At 41.8% G+C, this 25308-nt stretch overlaps 6 protein-coding genes across 7 annotated transcripts; 3 read left to right on the top strand and 3 right to left on the bottom strand.

Moving 5' to 3' along the window:
* Positions 1-975: 975 nt before the first annotated feature.
* On the top strand, positions 976-4439 carry LOC110858486. Its single transcript, XM_022107290.2, has 5 exons — positions 976-2543; positions 2658-3030; positions 3102-3533; positions 3615-3788; positions 3880-4439. The coding sequence occupies exons 1-5, from the start codon at positions 2470-2472 to the stop codon at positions 4168-4170; spliced, it is 1344 nt and encodes a 447-aa protein (XP_021962982.1). The 5' UTR covers positions 976-2469; the 3' UTR covers positions 4171-4439.
* LOC110858487 (exosome complex component RRP40) lies at positions 4279-5591 on the bottom strand. Its single transcript, XM_022107291.2, has 4 exons — positions 5222-5591; positions 4989-5141; positions 4780-4905; positions 4279-4670 (listed from the first exon to the last, which is right to left on the bottom strand). Exons 1-4 carry the CDS (start codon positions 5468-5470, stop codon positions 4422-4424), a joined length of 777 nt encoding a protein of 258 aa, XP_021962983.1. The 5' UTR covers positions 5471-5591; the 3' UTR covers positions 4279-4421.
* A 2799-nt stretch (positions 5592-8390) lies between these two features.
* LOC110858531 (carbonic anhydrase) lies at positions 8391-10182 on the bottom strand. The gene is made up of 6 exons (XM_022107347.2): positions 9861-10182; positions 9624-9700; positions 9419-9533; positions 9065-9351; positions 8897-9005; positions 8391-8827 (listed from the first exon to the last, which is right to left on the bottom strand). The coding sequence occupies exons 1-6, from the start codon at positions 10128-10130 to the stop codon at positions 8594-8596; spliced, it is 1092 nt and encodes a 363-aa protein (XP_021963039.2). The 5' UTR covers positions 10131-10182; the 3' UTR covers positions 8391-8593.
* A 240-nt stretch (positions 10183-10422) lies between these two features.
* On the bottom strand, positions 10423-16071 carry LOC110858529. Of its 2 annotated transcripts, XR_004836815.1 has the most exons (13): positions 15682-16071; positions 15454-15594; positions 15174-15356; positions 14818-14988; positions 14435-14645; positions 14094-14264; positions 13960-14025; positions 13454-13824; positions 13207-13379; positions 11987-13117; positions 11615-11930; positions 11160-11527; positions 10423-11082 (listed from the first exon to the last, which is right to left on the bottom strand). XR_004836815.1 is itself a non-coding variant. In XM_035858812.1 (8 exons), the coding sequence occupies exons 1-8, from the start codon at positions 15883-15885 to the stop codon at positions 13790-13792; spliced, it is 1182 nt and encodes a 393-aa protein (XP_035714705.1). In that variant the 5' UTR covers positions 15886-16071; the 3' UTR covers positions 13453-13789. The 2 variants fall into 2 exon arrangements, 1 of the variants encoding a protein (XP_035714705.1); XM_035858812.1 differs by lacking the exons at positions 10423-11082; positions 11160-11527; positions 11615-11930; positions 11987-13117; positions 13207-13379 and having other exon boundaries at positions 13453-13824.
* Positions 16072-16256: 185 nt separating this feature from the next.
* On the top strand, positions 16257-18826 carry LOC110858512 (putative protein TPRXL). The gene is made up of 4 exons (XM_022107327.2): positions 16257-16556; positions 16812-16928; positions 17048-17170; positions 17254-18826. The coding sequence occupies exons 3-4, from the start codon at positions 17088-17090 to the stop codon at positions 18128-18130; spliced, it is 960 nt and encodes a 319-aa protein (XP_021963019.1). The 5' UTR covers positions 16257-16556; positions 16812-16928; positions 17048-17087; the 3' UTR covers positions 18131-18826.
* A 502-nt stretch (positions 18827-19328) lies between these two features.
* Positions 19329-25282, top strand: LOC110858608. Its single transcript, XM_022107428.2, has 15 exons — positions 19329-20157; positions 20282-20570; positions 21136-21358; positions 21446-21520; positions 21839-21934; positions 22005-22175; positions 22335-22401; positions 22482-22535; positions 22614-22691; positions 22767-22975; positions 23092-23317; positions 23394-23451; positions 23634-23702; positions 23786-23965; positions 24036-25282. The coding sequence occupies exons 1-15, from the start codon at positions 20070-20072 to the stop codon at positions 24949-24951; spliced, it is 2799 nt and encodes a 932-aa protein (XP_021963120.1). The 5' UTR covers positions 19329-20069; the 3' UTR covers positions 24952-25282.
* Positions 25283-25308: the final 26 nt, after the last annotated feature.

The following is a 25308-nucleotide window of genomic DNA, read 5'->3' as shown; positions in this document are numbered from 1 at the left end:
TGCTGCATGATGTTTGTTCATCTGGAGAAGAAGGGTATTCATATACAGCAGATTATGTGTGTGCCTATCCTTGCCTTTTTATTCTCGGCCCAGTGTGTGAGAACTTTACAAATAACTTGTTTTTCTACTTTTATTATGCAGCGCCCCACTGCAAAACAAGCTATATATAAGTATATATACACACACATACAAATATTTATTACCAACAGAACAATAAACTAATTGCGCAATTATACAATATGCATGGACTAGAACAACTATAAATATAAGCGATTAGTAATTCATAAATTAACAAGTGGGAGGTTTATTAGCATTTCATGAAACTTTTGTATGCAAACTTTTCAAAGTCATGGAATTGGAAGGTATTCTGGGGACTTGATGAAAGAGAATGAGAACGCTAAACTGGTTGAAACTTGGCATTACGAATTTTGCCAGCTAAATATCGAAGGATAGAGGGTGGTTAATTAGGCCTGCATATTGACACCACTTATGTTATTAAGCATATTAAAGTAAAATCATAAAGTCCTCGAGTCCATCAACCTTGGAACCATGCACTGATCTGCAAGTGCTACAAGCTGTCAAAGGAGAACATTTTGCCAAGAAAAGACGCCATGAGCACATTTATCCGAATTTTTAACTGTACTGGGCAAGGTCGGGGTTCTGCCACGAATGGGAAAACAGAGGTTCTGTACTTGACGCGAGTATGAAAGCTTTCTACGGTATTGTTGTTGACGATTCTTAAACTCTGATTTTTTCGCCAATGACGTTGTTTGGTTTTGGCAACTGGCCCTAACCCTCGGAGGTGCCATCCATTTCATTTTTTTTATGATCCAAGTTCAAAATAATACCATGGCGTAGGTGACCTTTCAAGTGGGAGGTCAGCATAGCTGCAGTTGACAAATGGGCATGTGGTCCAAAAATATTCTCATGCATGCATATTGGATTCTGTTCTGAGCTGAGCTATACGCCACACACTTGAGGCATATTTTAGTAATTACTTTGATAAGTTAAGTTCTGCTGTGCATAATCATAATACTCGTCTCTCCGAAGATGGACACAACAGGTTCAATACAATGGCTAAGCCATTTTCTGGTTGGTCAACATTTAATTTTAGGGGTGTGCAACTTTGGAATTACTGCATCCATTGAGGCCTTTGATATTCATATTATTGTTGGGGCTTAGGGGCTACTTAGGACAGTTTTGAATTTGAATGATATTTTTGGGCTTTATGCAGATTCGAATTATGCAAAATATCTTGAGGAAATATTTGAAGATTGCAGAGTCTGGTTAATCCGGGATTACGGATTGAGATTGGGATTGGGGATTAATTAATCCTTAATCCCAATCCTCAATCCGTAATGTTTGACTTTTAATCCCTAATCCTCAATCCCAAGTAGTTTGGAAAAAATAATTAATCCTCAATCCTAATCCCGAAAGCCATTGATTAATTTTAATCCAAGATGGGATTAAAATGGGATTAAATCAGCTCCACCTGTTGAAAATTCTCAGAGACCTTGCCAATTCTCCTTTTATTTCAATGAAAAATATGTTTCCCATACCTACCAACTATGTATTTACGGCAATTCTATCATTGTATTTCACAAACAACAATTCGATATTATAAAACAAATGCTCATGTATTTAAAAACATTTGATAAAACTTTATCTGTTCAAGTTGATTTTAGTTAAGTGCTGACTTAATAAGTAAACTTACTTTATGTGGCTAATGTGCAGAGTACATATTCTTATGGCCGTATAATAATAACCTATAGTGGCCAGTGGGAGTGCCCACTCACTCTCAAATACTCTCAATGATAATCAAAAGGAGGCTTGTCACTTAAGCGACAACTCGCACTTTAGGTCATTATTTATACGGTCATTAGGTTACGGTAGGATTCATATTCAATCACACTGTTTAGGGCTTATCAAAAAATTTAATTAAAACATTGGAAACATTAACTAGATACAAATGTGATCGACGATAAATACGATTTTAATCCCAATCCGGGATTAAAATTGGACTAAATTAATCCTAATCCCTAATCCGATTGAATGCCTCGAGAGATTTAATCCCAAATTAATTTTAATCCCGAGTTAATTTAATCCCTAATCTCAATCCTCAATCCCGAATTTTTTAAAATCAATCCCTAATCCTAATCATTAATCCCATTTTCGTTAATCCCAAGACTCTGGAAGATTGTGGGAGCCGTGAAGAGAGATAGGGAATCCTGTTGCAGATCTGCAATGAGACGTGCACTATCAACTATGCTATGCAGTCAGATTCATCTGTTGCGAACATGTTGCGAAATGCCTGAGCAGAGAAAGCTCTTCGCCCGCTTTCTACTCTGCCTGCGCTCCATTCTCTCCTGTCAACTTGCAACCAGATGAGTCAGCGAGCCACCGCTCGCACCTTCAACCGCGTTAGTACTGAAATAATAATAATTGACCAATTAGTCCCTGTGAAACATCATGAGCAACTCCACAGTGCAGGCATGGCTCAAAGACTCTATCAACATTAAACTTGACAAAAACTCAGACATCAGGTAAACATCTGAATTTAAATACTCATCTCTACATTTTCGCACATGATTTTTGCTGGTAATATATATTTTTTATTTCGATTAATCTAGTGTATAATTCTCTTCTTGTCATTGTAGCCTCCTACTTCGTGGTCCGCTTAGAAATATTTTGCTCTCTTTTCTCATACCACGGTGCCGTTCGGAGGACGAAGTTGATGTTATCCGATCAAACCTCTATGTTCATGGGCTTACCAAGTCAGAACCCCTCCTCAATCTCAATTACAACACGAATGCAGAGTTGACCAGAAGACTGGCAGAGTTGGAACATCGGAAACGTATCGAACTCAACGCTGCGATGCCGAAAAACAATACGGACAATGATGATTTTGATCCTACTGAAGAGTGGAATGTTCCCACAGATAAAAAACAACTCAAGAAACTTAACAATATAATTGGCTTTCTTGATGGGACTACCAGCGATCTCAAAGTATTGCTGGAAACACAAAATATGGTAAGCACAAGAAGTTTTACTCAATAGTTGCAAGGAAATAAGTACTGTATTGATTGGTCATGGTCTTATAGGTAGTCCTTGAACAAGAGGAAGTACTTTCTCCTCCTGAAAAACTTTACCAACTTCAAGAGGAAGGTATCAAGCTTTTCCATTCCATATTTTTTGAAACAACGGCAACCCCTCAGGATTTAGAAGACCTTAACCAGAGACTAGACTATTTGTGCGATCACTTTGTTGGGCGATGGGATAAGAATAATAAAGGCTTAAGTCAGAAACAATTAGTGGTGTGGCAAAAGTCTGAGATCAAGAAGGCAAAGGATCTTATGGACAAATTTAAGGTGAAACTCGCACCCAAGGCGAGTCCCACTTTTGCTGAAGATCTTCTCTCCGAGCTTTATAAGAATTTGTGCCGGGAACATATCGATATGTATTCTCGTAATGAACACCAGAAATCCCACATAGAATCAATCGAAACTAGTAGACTTGCAAAATTGTCAGCATTAGTAAGTCCTACAAACTAAAACTATGTGCTTTTTTAAATTGCATACATATGTAGCACCTAAATATTTTTTGCCCTGGTTTAGACGGCGTCTGGTCAATATGAAGGAGATATATCCCATCCAATGAAATTGATTTATGAAAAACAGTTGAAGTGTCAGATTAAGTTGCATGCTGAGAGTAAGGCAGCTTCAGAAATGACGCCCCAGGAAAATAATGGTGCTGCTGGCCCTGAGGTGAAAAATTACTTGGGTTCTCAGGTACTCGTCTACTACTAATAATGCAAGAATACATAATACTTGTGTGTATCAATTAATTGTTCATTAATTTTTCCTTTTCGTTCTGCCACAGGAAAGTGAAGTCCGTGAAAATTTAATTAACTGCCTACTTTGTAATTATCCCAATAAAAGCACGAAGTTGGTGTCTACTATCTGCCAAGCTGGACGGTATTCAGAGTTTGTACAAGCACTCCGATCACCAGCAGATCGGCGATCTGATAACCCGGAAGCTAATAGGACAACAACGACTACCAATAATAATCCGGAAACCAATAGAAATTTTGAGAACATGTTGCATGCCTTGAATCCAAACAGAGAAACAATCTCGACCAATTTTGCCCTTCGGTTTGCAAGTGACAAATAATTGTCATCAAGAAACGAAAATTATACTAAATAATTGGCACTTCTTCTTAGCTTATTATTTATGCATAAACTATTATATACAATTATTACTTTTATATAAATTTTGTAATTAAATTCTCAATCGCATATAAAAATACCATTTATTCAACAGCTAATTCCCAATAATAGTTTTTGTACACACAATTTTACTACCAAATAACTTATTATATGTGTAGATATAAACGAGGTTATTATGCAACAATAATAATACTGTTACATTGCTAAACTGGAGATTCCTTTCCTAAACTGTTTAAGAATTTGTTCGTGTTCCGCCACACTACTTTGTGAGAGTTTGGTGATGAGCTGACAGACCAAGATGGTAAGGACAGCGTTCTTTGCTTTCACCCAAATCAACCCGTTCACACCCACGGCTGTCTCACAGGGTACGATCCTCCCGATTTTTCTGAGCACATTAACAGAGTCCGAGGCGCTTCTAAGAAGTCGGGTAAAATGAACTGGGATCTAATGTTGAAAAAGCGCATAATTAATAAATAAATAAGAATTACGTATTCGGTTATGATTGAATTTACTGCTTTAATAGGAGTATACAATTGTACCCTAATTTATTCACCTGAAAAACGTGACCACTTTCCAACACACCAAGACCCAGCGACTTTCCCGTCCCATGAACACAAGTGAGTTCCATTGGGAAATCGGGAGGTAACTCGACAACTTTTCCGTAAATGACATCACCCACCTGTATAAAGCAGTGGAACATTTAATTACATTTATTAAGAAATAAATGCCACGACTCTTAATTAATATCTCATGCATAACAACCTGTAAGTCTGGCCTGAATCTTTTCGTGGCTCCTTCAAAAGCAAACTTTGAAAGATGTGCTCGTTCCTTTGTCCCAACATCGCAGGTGTACTGGTCTCCTTTTCCCTTTTGTTTTATCACACCTAGAACATCATCCTTCTTGTACGAGTCATACTAAATAACAGAAATAAAACAATGAGCAAGGGTGTGGGAATAAATGCACAAACAACACATTCGTCAACAAGTTAATGTACCTGCTTGGATTTGACCTCGACGAAAAAGGTGTTCCCCTTGACCTTGGCAAGGACACCGGGTTTGCAGGCCAGGATTGTGCCAACCCCTCCCTCCTCCCAAGTGCTGCGTCGATCCGTGATTAGTTTGAGTCCAGGACCGAGGATGAGTTTTGACAGATCCTGCGGCATAGAAAACTCATCCCCCGGCATGACCAACTGACCAACATGCTCCACCAAATTCAGACCCTGCTGCTTCATCCCTTCGTCCATTCCAATTTAATTTATGCTACGACACGATATTATTTTATTTTATGAACGCTTTTCAAAGTCTGACAACCCAACCAACGTGTTCTCCTCGCAAAAGTTGTAGTGTGAAATCTCTTCCCACGAAATAAGAGACTGGTGCACACCGCCCCCATGTTTACTGTTTACTGTTTACTGGAGTTTATTAAAATGTCGCAAATCATCAGAAAAAATCTGCTTTTCAGATCAAGACACATACAATAATGAATTCATCTAAACTACACTAATAACTACAACAAAATCATGGTTGCACATCTTGGTCACAATTCTGACCAGTGACAAAGTCACGTGCTTTTGATTGAAACAAACCATAAGACATATTACGTAATTCCCAGTCCTTCGGTAACGTATTCCAAATACGGTATCTTCTATACGTCAACGAGCGTTTAAAAGCTTCTGTCCTATGAATAGGCGCACACATATTAGGTCGGTTATAACTAATAGATCTCTCGGAAAAGGTTAACTTATCGAGTTTATAAAGTTTATACGCGTTCTTAAGTAATACATAATTAGACCTTTCCTCAACAGTAAGTAAATTATTATCTGTTCTGAATTTTTTAACATCAATTCCTTTTTTAACATTAATAAGTGAACGCTTTCTTGTAGAGTATGATTTCGCAAGCTTTGGGAAGTAGTAACTTAACAAAAAATTATCAATAATATCTTGTACTTTCTTGAGAGAAAGAGAAGTTTGTACAGTCCAGATGTCAATACAATAATCAATAACAGAGTGGACTTGAGTATTAATCAAAACCTTCATAGCCTGTTCATTTATGGAACGCTTCAGACCATGCAGCAATTTTATGCGTTGACACACTTTAGCATAGACATGATCATAGTGTAACTTAAAGTTAAGACTAGGATCTAATACAAGGCCAAGATATTTGAAAGAGAACACACGCTCGATTAACTTATCATTATCAACAATAATTGAATTTACAGTTGATTTTAAAGGAACTCTCTCATTATGAAAATACATACATTTTGTCTTGTCAAAATTTACATTAAGATCATTAAGTAAACACCAATCACAAAAGGATTGCAAACATTGTTGTAATTTCAAAGCAATTAAGTTAATATCGTCAGAACCAAAATAAATAATAATATCATCAGCATAACATAAAAATTGTAGCTCCAGTGAGGGTTTCACGTCGTCGAGGAATGCAGAAAAAAGAATTGAACCCAAAATTGAACCTTGACCTACGCCCGTATTAATACAATAAACATCATCACCAGATACAAATTTGTAAGTTCTATTCTCAAGAGTACAATAAATCAGTTTAACTAGTCGTTTGCTTAATTTAAAATTGGATAACAATTTTCGAACCAGTTTGTCATGTGAAATACTAGAGAAAGCATCCTTAAGATCAATGAAAACTGCTCCCACAATACCGTTCTTCTTGTTAAGTTCAGAGTAGGTGAAAGTGGTGAAAGCACTAATCGCAGAGTGACACGATTTGTTGCTACGATAGGCATGCTGTTCATCTATTAATTTAGCATCTATTCTATCTTTTATCCTATGATATAGGTACCTCTCAAATAATTTACAGTAGGAATTAAGGATAACAATCGGTCTGTAATTCTTGGGCACATTACGCGGTCCCTTGCCCTTATACAATGGTAAGATAATAGAATGTTTAAAAAGAGTAGGTACATACAAAATATGTAAAAGGTGGCTAAACAGGACAGCAAGTTGGATACTAAACGAATTAACACATCTCTTCATTAACCACAAAGGAATATTAACATTGTCGTTTTTGTTCTTATTTTTAGTGTCTGAAATCAGTTGTGAAATATCATCAGGATTAATTGACAATTCAACATCATCATCATCATTATTAATATGATTATTAATTAAGTTACGTGTTACAGAGTGATCAAGGTCAGAGTCAGGCTTGAAAAGTTTTTTAGATAACAAGGTATTAATCTGTGATACTTCAGTAACAATAGTGGCATCATCATCTACAAGAGAAGTTATTTTAGTACATTGTTTACGTCTAAAATTAGTTAATTCATCAATAGTATTCCACAAAGATTCAGACTCTAGTTTAGTACCAAACTTTTCTTTAAAATACGTATTTTTTTCAGTATTCAACATTCGTGCTGCCTCATTACGAGCAATTCTGTAAGATTTCCAATCACCATTACTTTTGGCCTCCTCGCGAAGGTAATTGCGAAGTTTGCATGCTTTTTTTACTTCATCACTAAACCATTTGCATTTTTTCATTTTGACAAGTCTACGTTTAAGAGGAGAAATTTTGTCTAAATGAGACATTACATGATTATTGAATCTTATTACTTCAAGGTCACAAGTAGACAGATTGTTTTCAAAATTAAAGTTAAAATTCATAAGGTGTTTTTCAAAATCAGACCAATCAACGTCTTTCAAGGATCTAGCTAAACATTGAATAGGGGGCAGGCAAACTCTACCTAAATTTCGTACCACGAAACAAAGATCATGATCCGAACCAGCGAAAGAGAAATGACCAGAAAAAGGATAGTTCGATTTATCAGTTACGTACAAGAGATTTTCCTTGAAAGGTCGGACATGCCATATTAATTCACTGAATGGCAAGTAAAAACCATCTGAAATTCAGATTCTGAGTAGCTGTCTGTCTGTCCGTCTCCGTGCGTATCCACGATAACTTTCGAACGGATGTGAATTTCAACATGCGGTCATCGCTAACGTGTTCCTAGTTTTTGGGGAGGAGTACGATTCGTACTGTTCGAATATGGGCGTTGTATGTAGGGCCCCTCGTCGCTACTGACAATGGGCCTGTGGTCAGTCACGCACGAAATTTCAATTTTTTTAAAATTTTGAGTATGATATTCGTTTGGGTGCTCCATAATTAATAAGACAATTTTGGCCTCAGGGGTGTGCCCATGATCCCTCTGCCCCCAATGGGGAATGTGAATTTATTAAAATTTGAGAATGAAAGTACCATGTGAAGAAAATTAAGGGAAGAATGCGGATGGGGTGTGACTACCCCCACTTGGGTGTGAGTAAGGGTTTGCAGAAGATGGTCCGCAATGATGGATGGGTTTCACCGCATTTCGCTTTATTTTTCGCCGAATGTTTGTTTCATAAGATTAATGAGTTGTAATCATGAGTTTCTTTTTAATTGGTTTTTTGGCCTTCTTTCCCCCCTTCTTGTCCTTCTTATTCTTTTTGCAAGACTTTTTTGATGGCTTGGTATTGTCATCTTCTCCACCGTTATCTGCGGGATCCGCATCTGCAGCAGATGTGGTTGCAGATGCGTCCGTACTTGTTTCAATCTGCCCCCCGGTCGCCGTTCGGATTAGGATCGTCCGGTTAAATGGTTTCTGTGCACAGGGTGGTGACATACTAAAAGGCTACCCAGAGATATGTGTTCTTAATCGCAGTGTGTGTACCTGTACTGGGCGGTGGTTCTCAGAAATTCGACCCATTTCCCCGTCCATGATGTCACGGAAGGCTTTCACGTCGGAGGGTGAAATCGAGACGGGGTCCTTGAAGACGTACCTAGGGCGAAAGAGATGAAAAATGTACCCTTTGTCTGTCGTCCTGCTTCCTACACTCACCAGTTGACCTGCTCGTTGCAGCCTGGAGTGGTGAGGGAGCCCTGGTAGGAAAACACCGTGGCTCCAGCTTTCGGCATCAGACTCGAGAGGTCCAGCGCTTCGTCAACTCTGACCCAGTACGAGTGCACGTCTTCAATGTTCTTAAGGCTGGCGACGACGGGGGTGAGGGCCGGATTGGGCGCGGCGGACGCGTCCACATCGAGAAATATCCCCACCACGGAGAGCGCATTCTTGTCGCCCGATCCCACGGCTGAGGCAGAGTTCAGATAGTCTGCGTTGTAGTGAACCTATGTCAACCATATTATTTTTACTCTGACTGAATCATCTGGCCAAAATAAGCGCTATTTCGGTCACCAAATGCATCTCCATTGAATACGATTTGCCGTCTACTGTGTGCTCCGATCCTTCCTCGTCTTTGCTGCCCCAATGGAAATGGACATTTGACAAACGGAAGAGCCGATCGCTCAACCTTCATACAAAATCCAAATCATGTATGGATACGAAGAGGTTTTGTACATATGAAGAGTGGTCTGATCTCCAGCACTAATTGTGTACTTACCCGTAAGAAGGGAAGAAATACGAATCCCCAAATTCATTTTCGTTGGGGAAGTCGAGATTGACCGTATGTCCATTATTCTATTTGTATCAGATCCATTGCATTTACAGATAGAAACAATACAAGTATGTACAATGAGTTATTTGCAAAGTATCAAATACGTTCGTCATGCACATGCGCGTTTCAATATCCATTTTTTACGCAAAGTTAAATGATCATTTTCTTATTGGCTCGAGTTACCTGAATAAAAAAGTGGTCGGTCTTCAAGTGACGAAGCGGCACCTCGACCTCCTCGTCAGCAGGACCGTCCACGAGGTCAATGGGGGACTGGGACTCGCCAGATTGGCAAGCTCCAGGCCAGACCTCAGCATTGTTAGGGGCGCAGGACTCCTCGCTGTAGCAAAAGTGGTGGGGATGGTCTACAATATCCGTGGAGGAGACGGGGTTGAGGTTCGTAGCAATCAATATGATGACGACGACCACGAGTGACGATCTCATTTTTGTGAACATCCTGCTCCACTGACGGTCAATAATAGCTTTGGTACTATCCACACATTGTCGTCAATCGCAAATTCCAATGCTGTACAGCGACCTTGCACTTAACAATTAACATGATTATTTTGCATTCATGCAATCAAAACTTTGTAGTTTCAGCCATTGTTGATTGTTTTAAACCAAATGGAACACAAAGAAAACCGATAATTAATTAATTGCCCGAAAAAAACTCGAAATTTCCTAATGCGCACATGCTTCACCAAATAAATGCTCATCTAATAAATTGACCAAATTAATTGCATAATAATTTTTGGAACAACATTGGATAAAATTTAATAAAAAGTATATCTGCAATAAGATCATTACAAAGCAAACATATTAGTCAGTAAAGCGAGTACAAAAATCATAATCATGGTACAAGACGTTAATTTTACTGTAAAATTGTGAATGAAAACTTTTCCTATTTTTATAATCTGGGAATAATAAGACTTACGTAAAACAATCTGGTGAAATAAAGTACATCAATAATAGTTTGCAATAAAAATGTGCCGATCAAAAGAAAGGTCGAGTAATTAAAAAATAATAATAATTGTCATTGTCATTGGCGAGAGTAAAAGGAGTTGATTTCTTCGTCTAACCTGACGTGACGATCGACTCATCCATATAGCACAACTGTCATATATTCCAAATAGTATAGTAAATAAATTAAAACCCACATAAAAATTAACATAATTTGGGCCAGTGTCCATGCATTCTTCCGAGTAATTCATTTCTCAGAGTAATAATTTGCATGCATGTAATGGCCTTCTTGGTTTTTAGTCATCCCAACATTCTTCAGCTGCAGCCCTGATTTGAGCAGGGGTAGGAAACTCCGGAAATCCAAGCAATGACAAGTCGGCGCAGATACCAGACAAGGGCGTGAGTGCCGGAGTACGACCGCGACGCCCAGAAACATAGTTGCGTCCCTCTGAGTACAAATCAAAATTATGAAGAAGGTTTTACGGCTTATTTTAATTGGGTTCATTTTATGAAATGTCTTCCGACCTGGGGTTGTTGGGGAGGCCCATGCTGAAGAGACTGGGGTGGGCCACTCGGTGGGCGTAACTCCGCTGTCCACCTCCATTCCCGCGATCAGCCAGTCTTGCTCCGACGGGGGGCTGTTTTGTCCTCCTTCTTCTTGCTCGTTGAGGATTGTGTTGCTCAAAAATGGTTTTCGCCCATGCTGCTGGAACTCAGAGTCGTCCATCCACTCGTCCTCCTCGGCCGGGTTAAAGTCTGGAATTGTCTCAGGACTGTCATCCCCCCAAAAGTAGCCATCTTTCTCCACGAGCCAGCAGTCTTTCTCCTCGAGGACTTGATTGTCAAGTTTCCGGAATTTGTTGACCAAGTCGTGTTTTCGATACTCCCGATAACTACCAAACCAACACACAAGAGTCGCACGTAACGTATTACTTTAGCACACGCTTCATTCACGCCAAGTGTAAGAAATTGTGGCTCACCCCTTAACGTTCAGCTCAAAGTCTTCCATTTCTGAGAACGACACGTGATGTGTGTTCCTTTTGACTCGAGTTGCCCCCGCCGTGCTGAGGGGGCTGAGCTTGTCGACGGAGACAGCGTAGCAGCTTTTGACGCCGAAGTTGAGGGGTCTCTTGGTGGTGAAGCTGGGACATGTCGCCGATTGGGGTGATCCGACGACTACGACGCTCGGCTGGCGGAGGGGAGGAGGTCCTAACTGCAGAAAATTGGGTCGTCCTTGCTGTGGAACGTGGAGGCGTGGGATAGAATAAAATGTGGATCCGGGAAAACTCATGATTTCTGATAAGAAAAAACGACAAGATTAGTACGGAACTTGTCCTTTGCTTGTTTGTTACCTTTGTTTCAATGTTGGCGATAATTGGCAGCAGCGCTAGGCAGTCGTGACTTCCTTCTCTGGCGTCCTCGCTCGACTCGATCCTGGCTGGCTTGTTCTCCCGGATGGAACAATGGTTCAATTCGCAGTAATAATACTGCCTGATGCAAACCAAATTTTTGCTGTGGAATCTGTCGCATTTAGTGGTATCTTTTCTACGATATAAGGTGCAGCCAAGTTCAGTAGCATTTGCATGCTGCCTATTCATTGACTTTACATAATTTCTCCTTGAACCTATCTGAATCTATGTTGGAGAATCCAGACATTTAGACAAAAATGTCACATAGGTCCTCTGGCACTGCACTGATTGGGAATAAGCTAGGATCAGTGCCCTCATTTCCTTATCTCACAATCGCCCAAAGAAATTTAACCGTGCATGTGCATACTCATAGTAGCATACAAATGGGAAATGTGATGGTAATGACGTTTTTGAGGTAAATATCATCTCGTCTCAACATTTGCATCGACTCCTTAATGTGCCCTCCAATATGTAGATCAGATCAATCGGACATCATGCACTCCCAACCTTTCCGTCAAAAAGTATTTAGCATAAAATGTGTGTGGTGAAGTAGATGTGAATATTAGTTGGAATATTACTTGGAATGGTTGCACGAAATTAAATATTTTGAACACAAATCTGCATGCAAATGTCGTTTCATAAAATTCTATACGAAATCTTGAGAGCAGTGGTGGTCACAACACTCGAGAAAATGGGATAATTCAGCATTCATCATGACATGGCCATCACTTTATTACTTCCCAATATAAAATATGCTCAATCAATCAATATAAAATATGTACTATCCCGTAATGTGCAAGCTTTTGCCAACAATGACACACGTGTGATTCCCCGGACATGGGACGTCGTCTGGAATTCTTTCTGGCTCGAGATGAGCAATAAACCGATTTCCAGGTTTGTACATGGATTCGCTAGTTTTGGCACATATGCAGAATTTCCGTCGGGCAGCAACGTCCAGCTCGAGCGAGTCTAACTGGATGGACATCACCCCAGCCTTCTCAGGCCTCCAGGGACTGGTGTCCACCTTTGGACAGGGTGGCGAATCCGATGACGACGAATCAGTGGAGCAGGATCCTGACCAACAAAGACTTGAATTATTTTTTCCATGCATACTTTGTGCGAATGGCATGAAGCTCTGCCTCAAAATTACAAGTCGAACCCACCCAACGCTTCGTCGTAGATGAAGGGGCGATTGTCCAAATCTTCCGTCATGGGCCAGAGCCAAGAGTGACACTTTTCCCCACACTCGTCCGCCTCCTTCCCATTCCCGAGACGGATAAGGGGGGACAGCGACATGGGTCCAAACGGAACGACGCCACAGTGGCAGTATTTTTCCCTACATAGACCCATATTTATTTATTTATGTGCACGATATTGAGCAAGCAAGAGTAAATAAATTCCCCGTTGAACCTGGTACAGTAAGCTTTCCCGATTCCCCCGCAGTATTTAGGGCACTCGTCCTGGATGGGGTCGCAGTGTGAGAGACCGGCCGGAGTTTGGGTTTGGATGCAGCTGCAGTACTTTGAGATCTTGACGCCCCATGAGTCAACCCCCACCTCCCACTTCATGTCCAGTATTTTGGCATCGTAGAGGCCGTATCGACAGGAGATGTCACAGTTCACCTCGCCCGGGTCGGCATTACGCCCCAGGTCGTGCGACAGTTGGTGCGTGTTGCAAAAGCAGGTCCGCCGAGTGCGCTTGTCGCACTCTGCATCGTAGTGGCCACAAATGAGACGACATAACTCGTCAGTACAGGGACGATATTGGTGCATGTCGATTTGCTACAGATTATATACGATCTTTGCATGATTGAACCAAATTGACACGTCGCGTGCAATAGAATGAACATGTTTTGAATACCGCCTTGATACAGTGGCAAGACTTGCCGTCATAGAGGAATTGGTAGGTTGACTTACGGTAGTGAGGCTCAAATTTGAGATCTTGTGGAACCAGGAATGGGTTCCATTCTATTACGCGTGCGTCTAAATAAAACAACATGTTGACCTACCCGATGATTGTATGTTCAGAATGGAGAATAATTTGAACGCACCGAACCCAAAGGCAGAGCACGTCTCGTAGCACTTGGTCTCCTTCGGCGTGGGCAGTCTGGCCCACAAATGTTTTCCAATGATGATATTCTCCCTTGGGCAGAGACATCCCCTGCGGAAGTGGGGCTCGCACACGGCCTCGTCCATCCCACACCGCTGTTTACACTTCAGGCCTGTGCACAAGTCATACCGACGATTACTTGTATTTAATGCAGACTAAAAATAAGAATGTGCCTTGCATGGAATTTGATTCCTCTACTTTGCTTGTTTCATATATCACATGATTTGTGCAGAGTAACTAAATAACAGTAAGAGATAAATGAACAGTTAACTTGGCTAACACCTGTGCATAACTGGAAGCCCTGGTTGAGAAGGGCCGTCGTTTGTGGGAGCTTGGCAATGTCCAGCCAGTCTCCACACACGCAGTACTTTTCCCGTAACGCGTACCCCGTACCGTTTTCCATAGCCCCCATCTTCGAGTCGTAGATGCGACCCACGTAGTCGTGATGATAGCTCGTGCAGATGGTGGAACATTCCGACTGGTCTTGCGGAATCTGTAGCGGAAATGGTGCCAAGGTTAGTTTTGTACATGCATGGCGTGGTTGAGAGCATCACTTATATTTTAGGGCTGGCATTGTTTTAAAATTTTTGGTTTGTCTTGTTTATCTCCAAAAAGCAAACGAAACATTTTTATGTTTGATCTTTGGGTTATTAATAAGCTGTCACCTCTTTCCGAACATTTGAGACGGACATGTTGAAAAAAATATCCCAAGTTTTGCGACAGACGCAGGCCCCATTGAATGAACACGAGGCCGTGTCCGTTTGGCAAACAGCACGACAAACTTCCATCTTGGGCTTGGCGAGTGGGTCGCAGAGTGTAATTCCCGTTGGGGTGAGCTATACAGTTAGTTAATAAAGTAGAAAATCCTTAATGATATTATTCTTAGATGCTCTAAGAAAAAATCTGTATGCAAATAAAATCATGTCTTTCAAATCACTCAATTGGAAGTGGAATATTAATTTGGAATAATTAATTAAATACAAATTATCCCATTAGACCCAGAAATGAGTGGGGCTTGTACCTGACGCAGAAGGCAAAGGCAGGACCACAAAGATTTTTCTTCCTTCATCCAGATCCGACCATATGAATTTCTCTTGTTGCACGCCACGGAACAATTCTTTTGAGGGGGGATTTCCCTATTCACGGCGTCAATTGTCCCCACCATGTCACTGGGGTGGAAGTTTTGTGGATCGCACATGCACAGCTGTCAAAATCGGAATACAAATGAGAGGAAAAGTAGTGTGGTGGTTGTATCAGTATATTTAGTTAAATTTAGTTGTATTATGACACTTTCGGCTAACCTTTTTATTGTACGGGTCACAATACGCTTTCTTTGAATCCTTTGTCCCGCAGACGTTGGAACATTCTGAAATGTCACAATTCTTAAAGGATGTCATGTCCACCACGATGTTTAAGCTTCGAATATGTTCTTCTACTGTGGGCTGGAGTGAAAGAAAAACTATTAAAATCTATTAAAATGTATAGAATCACGACGTATGTATGCATAGCAAAACTTTCCAGTTACGAACAATAGAATACGAGACGCTAATTTCATCGTGAGCCGACGAAGGATTCTTATTCCCCTCTGGGTCAACTGCTGCTCCCACTTCCGGAACAGCCCCCCAACAGCAGCCCAGGGCGAGGAAGACGAAGAACACGCCCATCTTTATTATCAATGACACCGAGTGCCTACGCAAATACTCAAAACAAAAAAGCCTGTAGTATTTTTCCATACGTCCATTTCACTTTATTAATTGCGGTAAACCCCGTTCATTGATTGACTAATTTGACAAAAAAATAATGTCATTGTTTCAATCAGATTTACGACCAATAAAAGTTTCTCAAGCATCCGACTTATTTACGTTAATTGAATAATAATATTGGTTCCGTCCGTCCACTCTCTGGGTGACCTTCTACAGTTGTTGCTAAACTAAGATGGCAATATGATGACAGGCCTAAACGTTTCGAAGAGATGGTTATCATATTGCATAGAATTCTGTAGTAAAAGCCGGAGATGATTTGCATAAAAAGACGCTGCCGACAGCGCCACCTGGTCTTACTCCCAAAGCAGCTGATTCATTCATCTCGTAAAAACGTCGTCATTATATTATTTAGTTTGGACAACAATGGGCAAAGGGACGACTCACCAACAATCAGTCAGTCAGTACCACACAGAATGCAGCACAAATAAAGAAACGTGTGATTAACAACAATCACTTATTCTTCTCCCTCAAATATTTCGTCGTAGACCTTTAATGCAACTCCACTCGCAATTGCCTTCTTCTTCAGTTCACATTCACAATAATTAAATCCAAAGTTTGTATTAAAACATAACAAATTAAATATATTCAATTCGAAACTTAAGGCAAATCAAAACTTTTAATTGTCAAGAAATTTGTACATGGTAAGTACAATCTGAATTACTTTTGTAAATCGGAACCGAGCAATAATCACTAATCAGGCCAATTTTATTGTGGTTACTTTCGTAATTATTTGGTCATTAGTAATGACTCATTACATCTTACATTATATTTTTGTATTGAGAATCTGATTTATTCATAAAATATAAAGCTTATAAATTACAAACGACAAGAGATCATCAATTATTATTATTATTAAATTATACTATTATGATATGATGATTATAAATTACGTTCAGGTTTCAGGCTTTAAAGTCCAGGAGACATGAAAGTTTTGGACGGAGCAACATAAATTGGAAGGATAGTAGGAAGCTATTTATTGGAATAGTTCTTGCGCTATAGTTCTGTGCAACCAGGTGAGTTGATAAAAGGCCTCCTCTTTCTTTTGAGCTTTGGCAACCAAATTAGGATTTAATTTTATCCTAACAAATATATTCCTCGTCATCCATTGTGGATAATTGTTGTTGTGTTGCAGTGTGGTAGGCCGATTGAAGATTATTTTTGTCAGGACCAGAATGGGAAGACCACCTCAAGAACCTATCGCAGTTGCATGTTCCTCATCACACATTCAGGAGCAACACAGATTCACAAACTTATTGTACGTATGAAAGTGCAACACTTAAAAGTTCCCAGCCAGCAATGATTATGATTAAATTAAATTACATTTTTAACGGATTATAGCACTCCTGGAAAACGCAACCAAGACTTTCTCTCCCACAAAACAACGACGACAACCACCACCACACCGGAAGCCATGATCCAGTCACTTTCTCTCGGAGAGAATTATTGCTCTTCATGCGGTCTGCCCACCGCTTGTAATTGTTCGTCGTCGTCGTCGTCCTCCTCCTTATCATCAAGTTCTGCTAGGACTCAGCAGTCTAGAAGAAAAAGTTCATCGCCATCCTCTCCAGCTACTCCACCTTCACCCTATTTTTGGAAACGCACACTCAACAATCCAATTGCCAAACGTCCCCTCAAACCTCGTGGAAGTATTCTTACCCCACCAAAATTGAAACTGCTTTCGGCACATTTGGAGGCATCGACCCCTTCGCCACCATCTAACCTCTCCTCGGACGTGTTCATACCAGACCTGAGCAATTTGTCGCTTGGTTGTAGCAGTTCTGGCAGCTCCGACCTTAACTTGAGACTTCAGCAATCTTTACAAATTCAAAGTAAAGGGTCGCTCCCAACCCAAAGTGCACTTCGCTCTTACAACCGTCGTTTTCGAACGTTGAAATGGAAGACGAGGATCAAGTGCTCTCTTCTCGATCATCCCTCATCATCATCGTCGTCATCATCACAGCTGCCTACAATTCGAGAAGTTCGAGAGGAGGATGAGGAAGAGGAGGATTATGGCGTCGGCCGTAGCGGAGAGATAGCAGAGACTGTCGAAAGTAATAAGGTTCAAACTCATCATCAGAGTTGCAGTCAGCAAATATCATCCTCAGAGGATGATGAATCTGTTGTGAACGATGTCATGATTGACGAGTTAGCCTCATATTTAGAAAATGGAGTATACATCCCGAAAAACTATCACTATGTTCCATATTTTCTGTAAAAATAATACGTATATTCATAATGAACGAGGTATCTTATTTTCCCTGTCACATCACAGTCGTCGTCTAATCCAGTAAACCACCCGAACTTTTATTCTATATGTCTGTAACATTATTTATAGTACTTTATACTTAAATGCAATACAATATTGTTACATTATACAGTTTAGTTGATTAACAGTCGGGTACACTACGGAGATTTCAAACGAGTTAAGACATGTGCATAGACTTTTGAGGCAAATTGAAGAAATTCCTTGTAAAAAATCACTTTTTTGGTCAAGTTAAGATGGAAAATTTTCCTGATCTTTGCCCATAAGTTTGTTCACTTTGTTTAAACGACATTTCTGATTTCTGTGCATACTCAACTCGTTTGACACCTCGGTAATATATATTTCTATTTTCTAGTTAGTTGTCGGGTCCAACTAGTGTGAAAAATAATCTTAATTTGACGAGGTATCGCTGTAATGACCTCACACTTATTACTTTTTCAAATGTGGTGATCATTAGCCAAAGTTAATGCCCCTTCTCCACCACACGATACAAGAACTAACAAATGAGTGAAAGACGATTTATTAATAATGTTATCATTATCCTCGATACGCATTTCTCTATCTATCCTTTTTCATCTCTCTTCCTTCATCGTTACCTCTTCTTGTTACAACTCAATGGAATAAAACTAATTTTTTAAAGACGTGAAATTGGCAGGTGATTCTATGAATTAGTTCTAGTGCCATGAAAAGCCCAGCCTCACCACCCAGAGAGGCACATATTTATAGCTTCCCTCCCTCCATTATGCATGCAATATTATCTAAAAGTCGTAGCAGTCGTCGGTTGAGTTGGGTTATGCATGGGGCGTTCGACGCTCGAGGAATAAAAGAGCGGAATTGGGTGAGCTTATGGATCTTGCGGCATGAAAATCATTCCAATTGTCGTGTAACAACAAGAGAAACAGAAATCAGTCGACTACAAGTAAGTAACAGCCACAAGTGACGACGATCACTGCACTATGATTGCCGTAGTCTTCTAGTGGTTGGTGCGGTGCATGTGGGAAAAGGTGGTTAGTGGTGCTACCAAACTTACTGCTACTTTTTACTACACGAATCAACTAGTTCACCAAAAGCAAGCTGCTACTAGCTATTCACACTTCGCCCTCCTTTCACAACGACTCTACCCCCAAGCGCATCAACGAGTACAGACTTGGCGTTGTTTTTGTTGGGGGAAGTTTGGCCCTCCTCATCATTTTGCCCCCTCGAGAGAGGTGCACTTGGCCTTCTTGTCGCCGTATCTACTTGGCAGACTGTGATACTCACTTGGTGCGGCAGATATCCCCTGCTTCCCCCTCAAGACAGGGGATCACTCAAGAAGAAGAAGAAGTAGAAAGTGTGCCACCAGCCCAACAACAATCGACCACGGCTCTCTGTACTCCTATGTGTTTGCAAATCTACAGTGTGTTTATTTGCCATCCTTCCTTATGGGGCTCGCGTATTCTCACCATCACTTTATTCACATTTATTAGTATTCACTGCATTGTTGCAGCACTGCATTGTTGTTACTGCTTGGATGTGCAGTGCATTGTTGTTGGGTTGGTCCACTCTCCTAATATCTCAAAAAAGTTCTCCTCCCTGCATGTCACCTCACTCACTCACCACTGCGGCGAGAGAGAGAGAGAGAAATCATCGCACGGCGTCGTCAAAGATATTGTCACTCGTTCGCATGGAAGTCCACTCCACTAAATTGTATCACCATACACTGTGTCGCCGTCGTTGCTGCTGCTAACTAGTAGTGCTAACCAACTACTAACTAACCAACCCTTGTGTTTGTATGTCCATTAACACACGTGCCGACACCACTCTTCTGAGACTGAATTACGGGTTAATTAAAAAGCACAAAACCTTGTTTCGGAGGTGCCATGATCGCCTGGTGAGAAGCGTAGAGTGAGATATGAGACGATCAAGAAGATTTCAAAGCCCGAATCATCAAGAGTGTTTAGTCGTCCTCCCCATCCTTCTCCTTCTCGTCTCTGTCTCGGGTAATGAGAATTTATGACCTAACACGACCATATTTCCTCCTGTTGGAGGCATATCTGTTGGAGGCAGCCTGAGACTACAATAATCAGATTAAAACTATGATTTCATTTTGTCCTGTGGTTCCAGGAGCTTGGGGGAATTCTTCCAAGGCTTCATTGGAGGAATCGTCTGACTGGGACGACGAGGGAGGGAGAACGACGCTAGCCACCCTCCTCCACACTCGGAGCAGTGGTGGCAGCAGTGAGGAGGAGGAGAGTCAGGAACAACCTTCGTCGTCACCCCATGACTACAAAACCGTGGGTCCTGAGGATGACGAGGTTCATGACGACGAAATCATCCAGGCTGTCCGAAATTCCTTGAGGTTGTGGCAGCAGGGGAAACTGAACAAGTCGCAGCACCACTCCAGCCGAAACAGGTCAGCCGTGTTTTCGTGTGCGAAGGAAATGGTCGCCTGTGACATGTGTCCATTTCTCCTTCCTTGGGGTTGCTTGTACATACGTGCAACATATAATCTCACGTGAATAATGGCTGTAGCATGCGCCATGATTTTTGAAAGCTAGCCAAACTAACCATTATTTGTTACACTTGATGGCGTCATTTAATTTCATTTCACGCTGCAAACAAATCCAAGATCATCTTTCTTTCGATGTTGTTATTTTATTATCTCACACACACTCGCTAAAGCTGCATTTCGCTCCTCGGTGGAGCAGCGTACACAGGCAAAAGTGCTTAATTCTTGTAGTAAGTTTTTTTAGAGATAGATTGCAACTTTTTTATCGCTAAATTACGGCAATCACACAGTTGAGGCGTTTACTACTTACCAAGCAAGCAGCCAAAGATGTTATGTGTGTGGAGTAACAATATTATTGTGTCGATGATAGCTGTGCCAGTTTTATGCTGCTGCCATTACATATTTATTACGTGTTCCGGAAAAGGAATAAGCTTAATTATGACTAAACTTGTCCCTGACTGAACTGTAGAGTGAAGCGGGATGAGGAGGTGGTCTGTTATGGGGCTGAGTTGGGGTGTTTCCGGGACGAGGGTCCGTTCGACTACTTGGACATGTTGCCCTCACCGCCAGAGGAGATCGGGACCAAGTTCCTCCTCTACGACAAGGATCTCGAGCCAGAAGTCTTCTCATTCTTCAACCACAGCAAAATCTCGTCCTCCTCCGGAGCCTGGAACGCCTCCCGCCCCACAAAGGTCACTAACTATTTAGCAAAGAAATTCGGCCTACAAAGTCAAGTACGATGGAAGAGTTGTCCAAAAACTGACTTGGTGTTTGTTTAGGTCATCGTCCACGGTTTCGGCTCCACCTGTCTCAGAATGTGGGCGAACGAGATGCGTGCCGCGCTGCTGTCCGTCGTAAGTACGAATCTTATCCCAGTGTCGCATCCTCTTCTCCTTCCATTTCTTTTCGTCCTTCGAGGGTAATTCTTTCTTGGGTGGAAAAGTGGTTTCGCTTAAATAGTAAAAAAGTTAGTTAATAATTTGGCGTAAAAGCGGTTTTGAAAGTGGGTAAGTGGTCCAGACGAGATTGTTATAACATGTGCATATAGCACACGCAGGTGGTCCTACTTGTTGGATTATCATCACCTCACCCTCAGAGTGACGCGACCACTCTCAATAACTATCTATAATTTGAGTGAAATAATAGAAAAACGGCTTTTTCAACCTTCATAGGTGGACTGCAATGTGATATGCGTGGACTGGGAGAATGGGGCAGCCTTGCCAAACTATGTCCGTGCTGCGGTGAACACGCGACTCGTCGGAAAACAGGTGGGTGGTGCGACAGAATTAGAATCGATGGAAAATAAATCGTCAATCCCGTTTGGGTTTTTATTGCCAGTTGTCACTGTTGATCCGTAAATTGGTGGCGGACAACCCAGGCTTGTCGTCCTATCAAGACTTTCATCTGATTGGCTTCAGTTTGGGGGCGCACGTGGCGGGATTTACGGGACAGGAACTTAGAAACATTTCCAGGATCACTGGGTTGGATCCGGCAGGCCCTCTCTTCGAGGTTAGGATACAGACTTAATCGCAGTACTGGCTGTTGCAGGAATTTTTATTTTTGCATAAAAAACTCCATAATTTAATCAAATGGAAATGTTTTGCTTCATGATTTGCGTTGAGCCTTTTGAGTTCATTTTCAGCATTGGGGGTGATTTTAATATTTCAGAACTATGACAAACGTGTCCGGCTAGACTTGACGGATGCCATCTTTGTGGATGTAATTCATTCCAATGGTAGGTCAAGGAAATCATAGCGATTATTAATCCCAGCACAGCATGATCACTGACCACGGTTATGGTGCAATTCCTTGCAGGAGATTCACTTTTGATGGGGGGACTTGGCTCCTGGGAACCCATTGGACATCTGGGTTAGACATTTCGACAAATATAACAATTCTCAAGTAAGATTGATTATTTTACTACGTTTGCCTTTTGGTTTTTGGTAGATTTTTTTCCGAACGGTGGAAAAGTACAGAGGGGCTGCTCAAACTTGTTCCTGGGTGCATTCAGGGACTTCATTTGGTGTAAGAAATGCCCCAGTTTTTACCGACCTTAACCTCTCGTAGGCAATTCAAGCATTGTGTGTGCGTGTTAAACAGCCTCGTCGCCACCCAAGGAGACGTCCACCCTTGGCGAATCTCACCGGAACGGAAAGTCCTTGTCAACGCTGGCTGAAAACGACGGTCGGTCCCTGTGCAACCACCGACGAGCCTACCGTTTCTTCACAGAGAGCGTCTCACCCCGCTGCCCATATCCAGCCTTCTCCTGCGACTCGTACGAGAAGTTTATGACGGGGGCTTGCTTTCAGGTCAGCCATCGACTATTTTTTTACTGTCTTAAGATGAACAAGGGCTTGGTCAATACAATAAGTCACGTGCAATGGTCGATTTATTCGTACTATTCAAGTATTTGATATTGCAATAGTGGGACAACCTCCTCGTCCACTCTGCGCATATGGGATACTACGCTGACCAGCACCAGAACAATCCGCGGGTGGCAAGACAGCTGCAGAACAGTAATGTTCAGTCCTCAGCGTCGGTTGGCCCGGTGGGATCGTCAGCGCAACTGCCCCTCCAACCCATCAAATCGTCCTCTGGTGTTGGAGGCAAGAACTTTTATCTCATGACACGAGACGATGAGCCCTTTTGTGGTGAGGAGAGGACCCTGTTTTTTCATGACAAGTTTATGATAAATAATAAAAGTGTACTATTCTGTGTTGCGTCTAGCGAATCAATACAAATTGACGCTGGAGTCAAGCCCTCCCCTCGGCGTGCCCATTTCCACGTATGTTCAATAACACTGAATTATTAACACCAGACAGTTGATTGTTTTGGATGGTCACTCATTTTCATGCGCAAAAAAGGAATACACCTAGAATCATAAGACTTATGCCCAAGAACTTGTTGTTTGAGTCACAATCGTAGCCAAAATGCTGCATATTGAAACGAGTTCATATAATTTTTTAGATATGGCGGAATGGAGGCCGTCCTCATCAATGGGAACGATGACTTCAATGAGACGTTTCTTATCACGCAGTACAAATATCATCATTTTATGAACTTAGTTTGTAGGGACCATGTATGGTGATAACATTCTGACCATGCCTTGTGTTGCGCAGGACTCACAAGGACAACATGATATCGGGAAGTGTGCTTCAGAAGCTGGTCGTCGCCCACCCTGCTCTTTCTGACCCCACGAAGCTCGTTCTGAAATACTCGGCGTACAAAGGCTGGATTTATTCGGGAATTTCCAGATGGAGTTTGGATAGGCTCATTGTGACCAATGCCTTTGGAGTTAGGTACGACCTGAAAAGTTACCGAAACTATAGGTAGGGGCGATAAAGAGTTTAATTTGGCTTGAAAATCCAGTTACAGTTTCTGCGCCCGTGGTCTTCTCCTGCCCAGTGGGATCAGTGTCACGGTCACTTTGAGCAAGGGGATCTGCACCGTGACCAACTTCCCCTTCCGCTACCCCCACATACATCCCTATCTCCCCCATTACCCGACCCCCACTCACCCACAACACCCGCTCATCGGCCCCGGAGGAGGTCCTCCTCCACCACTCTCGGCCGTATTTAGGAACGAGATAAATGAGACTATTACGCACCTGGGAGGAGGTGGCAGTCCTCCCCCTGCAACTGCAATCACTTCCAGTCTGGTCACCTTTCCTGGCTCAAACCATGACATTTCCACCGGGCATTATCAAAATAATAACTCGGACGGAGGACAGCAGCAGCATAGCACCGTCTTAGACTGGTCCAACGACTGGCATCCTATCATAATGAACAGTACCATGAGCAGTAGTCGGGGGAGTAGTCCTCCTCCTCCTCCTCTCGTGAAGGACGACGATGGACGAGACATGGGGACACAACTGTCGCAGCAACATTCATGTCCGAACTGCACGTCCTCCCTCCCTGAGGATCACGTCAACAATGAGATTGACTCTGGTGAACGCCGTCAGAGTCGCCAACTGGGTCCAATCATGCTCCTCCCACTCAGCAGGGCCATCCAACCGAGACCTGTCGTGCTCCGAACTTCGCGACACATGGTGCTTAGTAGTGGAGGGGACACGCACCCACCGCACTCCTCCCAGCAGCAGCAGCAGCAGCAGCAGAGCATTGTTCAACACCATCACCACCACCACCACCCCCAACTGTACTCATCCCAAGTGGGGGAACAAGGGTCGAGTGGTGTCATCCTACCAATTCACTCGAATCTTCCGCGTGACCTCCTACCGAGACGGGGATCACCACCGATTCAACAAAAATCAGACCTCATTCATTAGGAGCAGTTCAAGTCCAGAGTGGAATAAAATTGAACCTTAAATTTTGAACAAGTGATCAATGCCACAGGAGAGGGGTCCACGGAGTCTCACAATTCCGTGCTAAAACTATTATAATTTCATTAATTTATTGTGTCTCCAATTTTGCCAAGTTTTATTAATCTTATTTTGTAGTGACGCTCGCGGACAGACAAACGCAAAGAAAGTATGCATAATAAGCTAAGGAGAAATTATTATGTAAAGAATGGTGCTCTTGTTATTCGCATTTATTGTTATCGTTGTTTTTGTTTACACATTATATTACATATTTTATTAAAAGACTATTTTACTAAGATTTACTCGAATTGTTGCTCTTTGCTT

This window comes from Folsomia candida, unplaced genomic scaffold, assembly GCF_002217175.1.
Source record: "Folsomia candida strain VU population unplaced genomic scaffold, ASM221717v1 Fcan01_Sc021, whole genome shotgun sequence".
Classification (NCBI taxonomy): Eukaryota; Metazoa; Arthropoda; class Collembola; order Entomobryomorpha; family Isotomidae; genus Folsomia; species Folsomia candida.
Note: the sequence above shows the minus strand (reverse complement) of the source record. Positions and strands in the feature narration are given on the sequence as shown.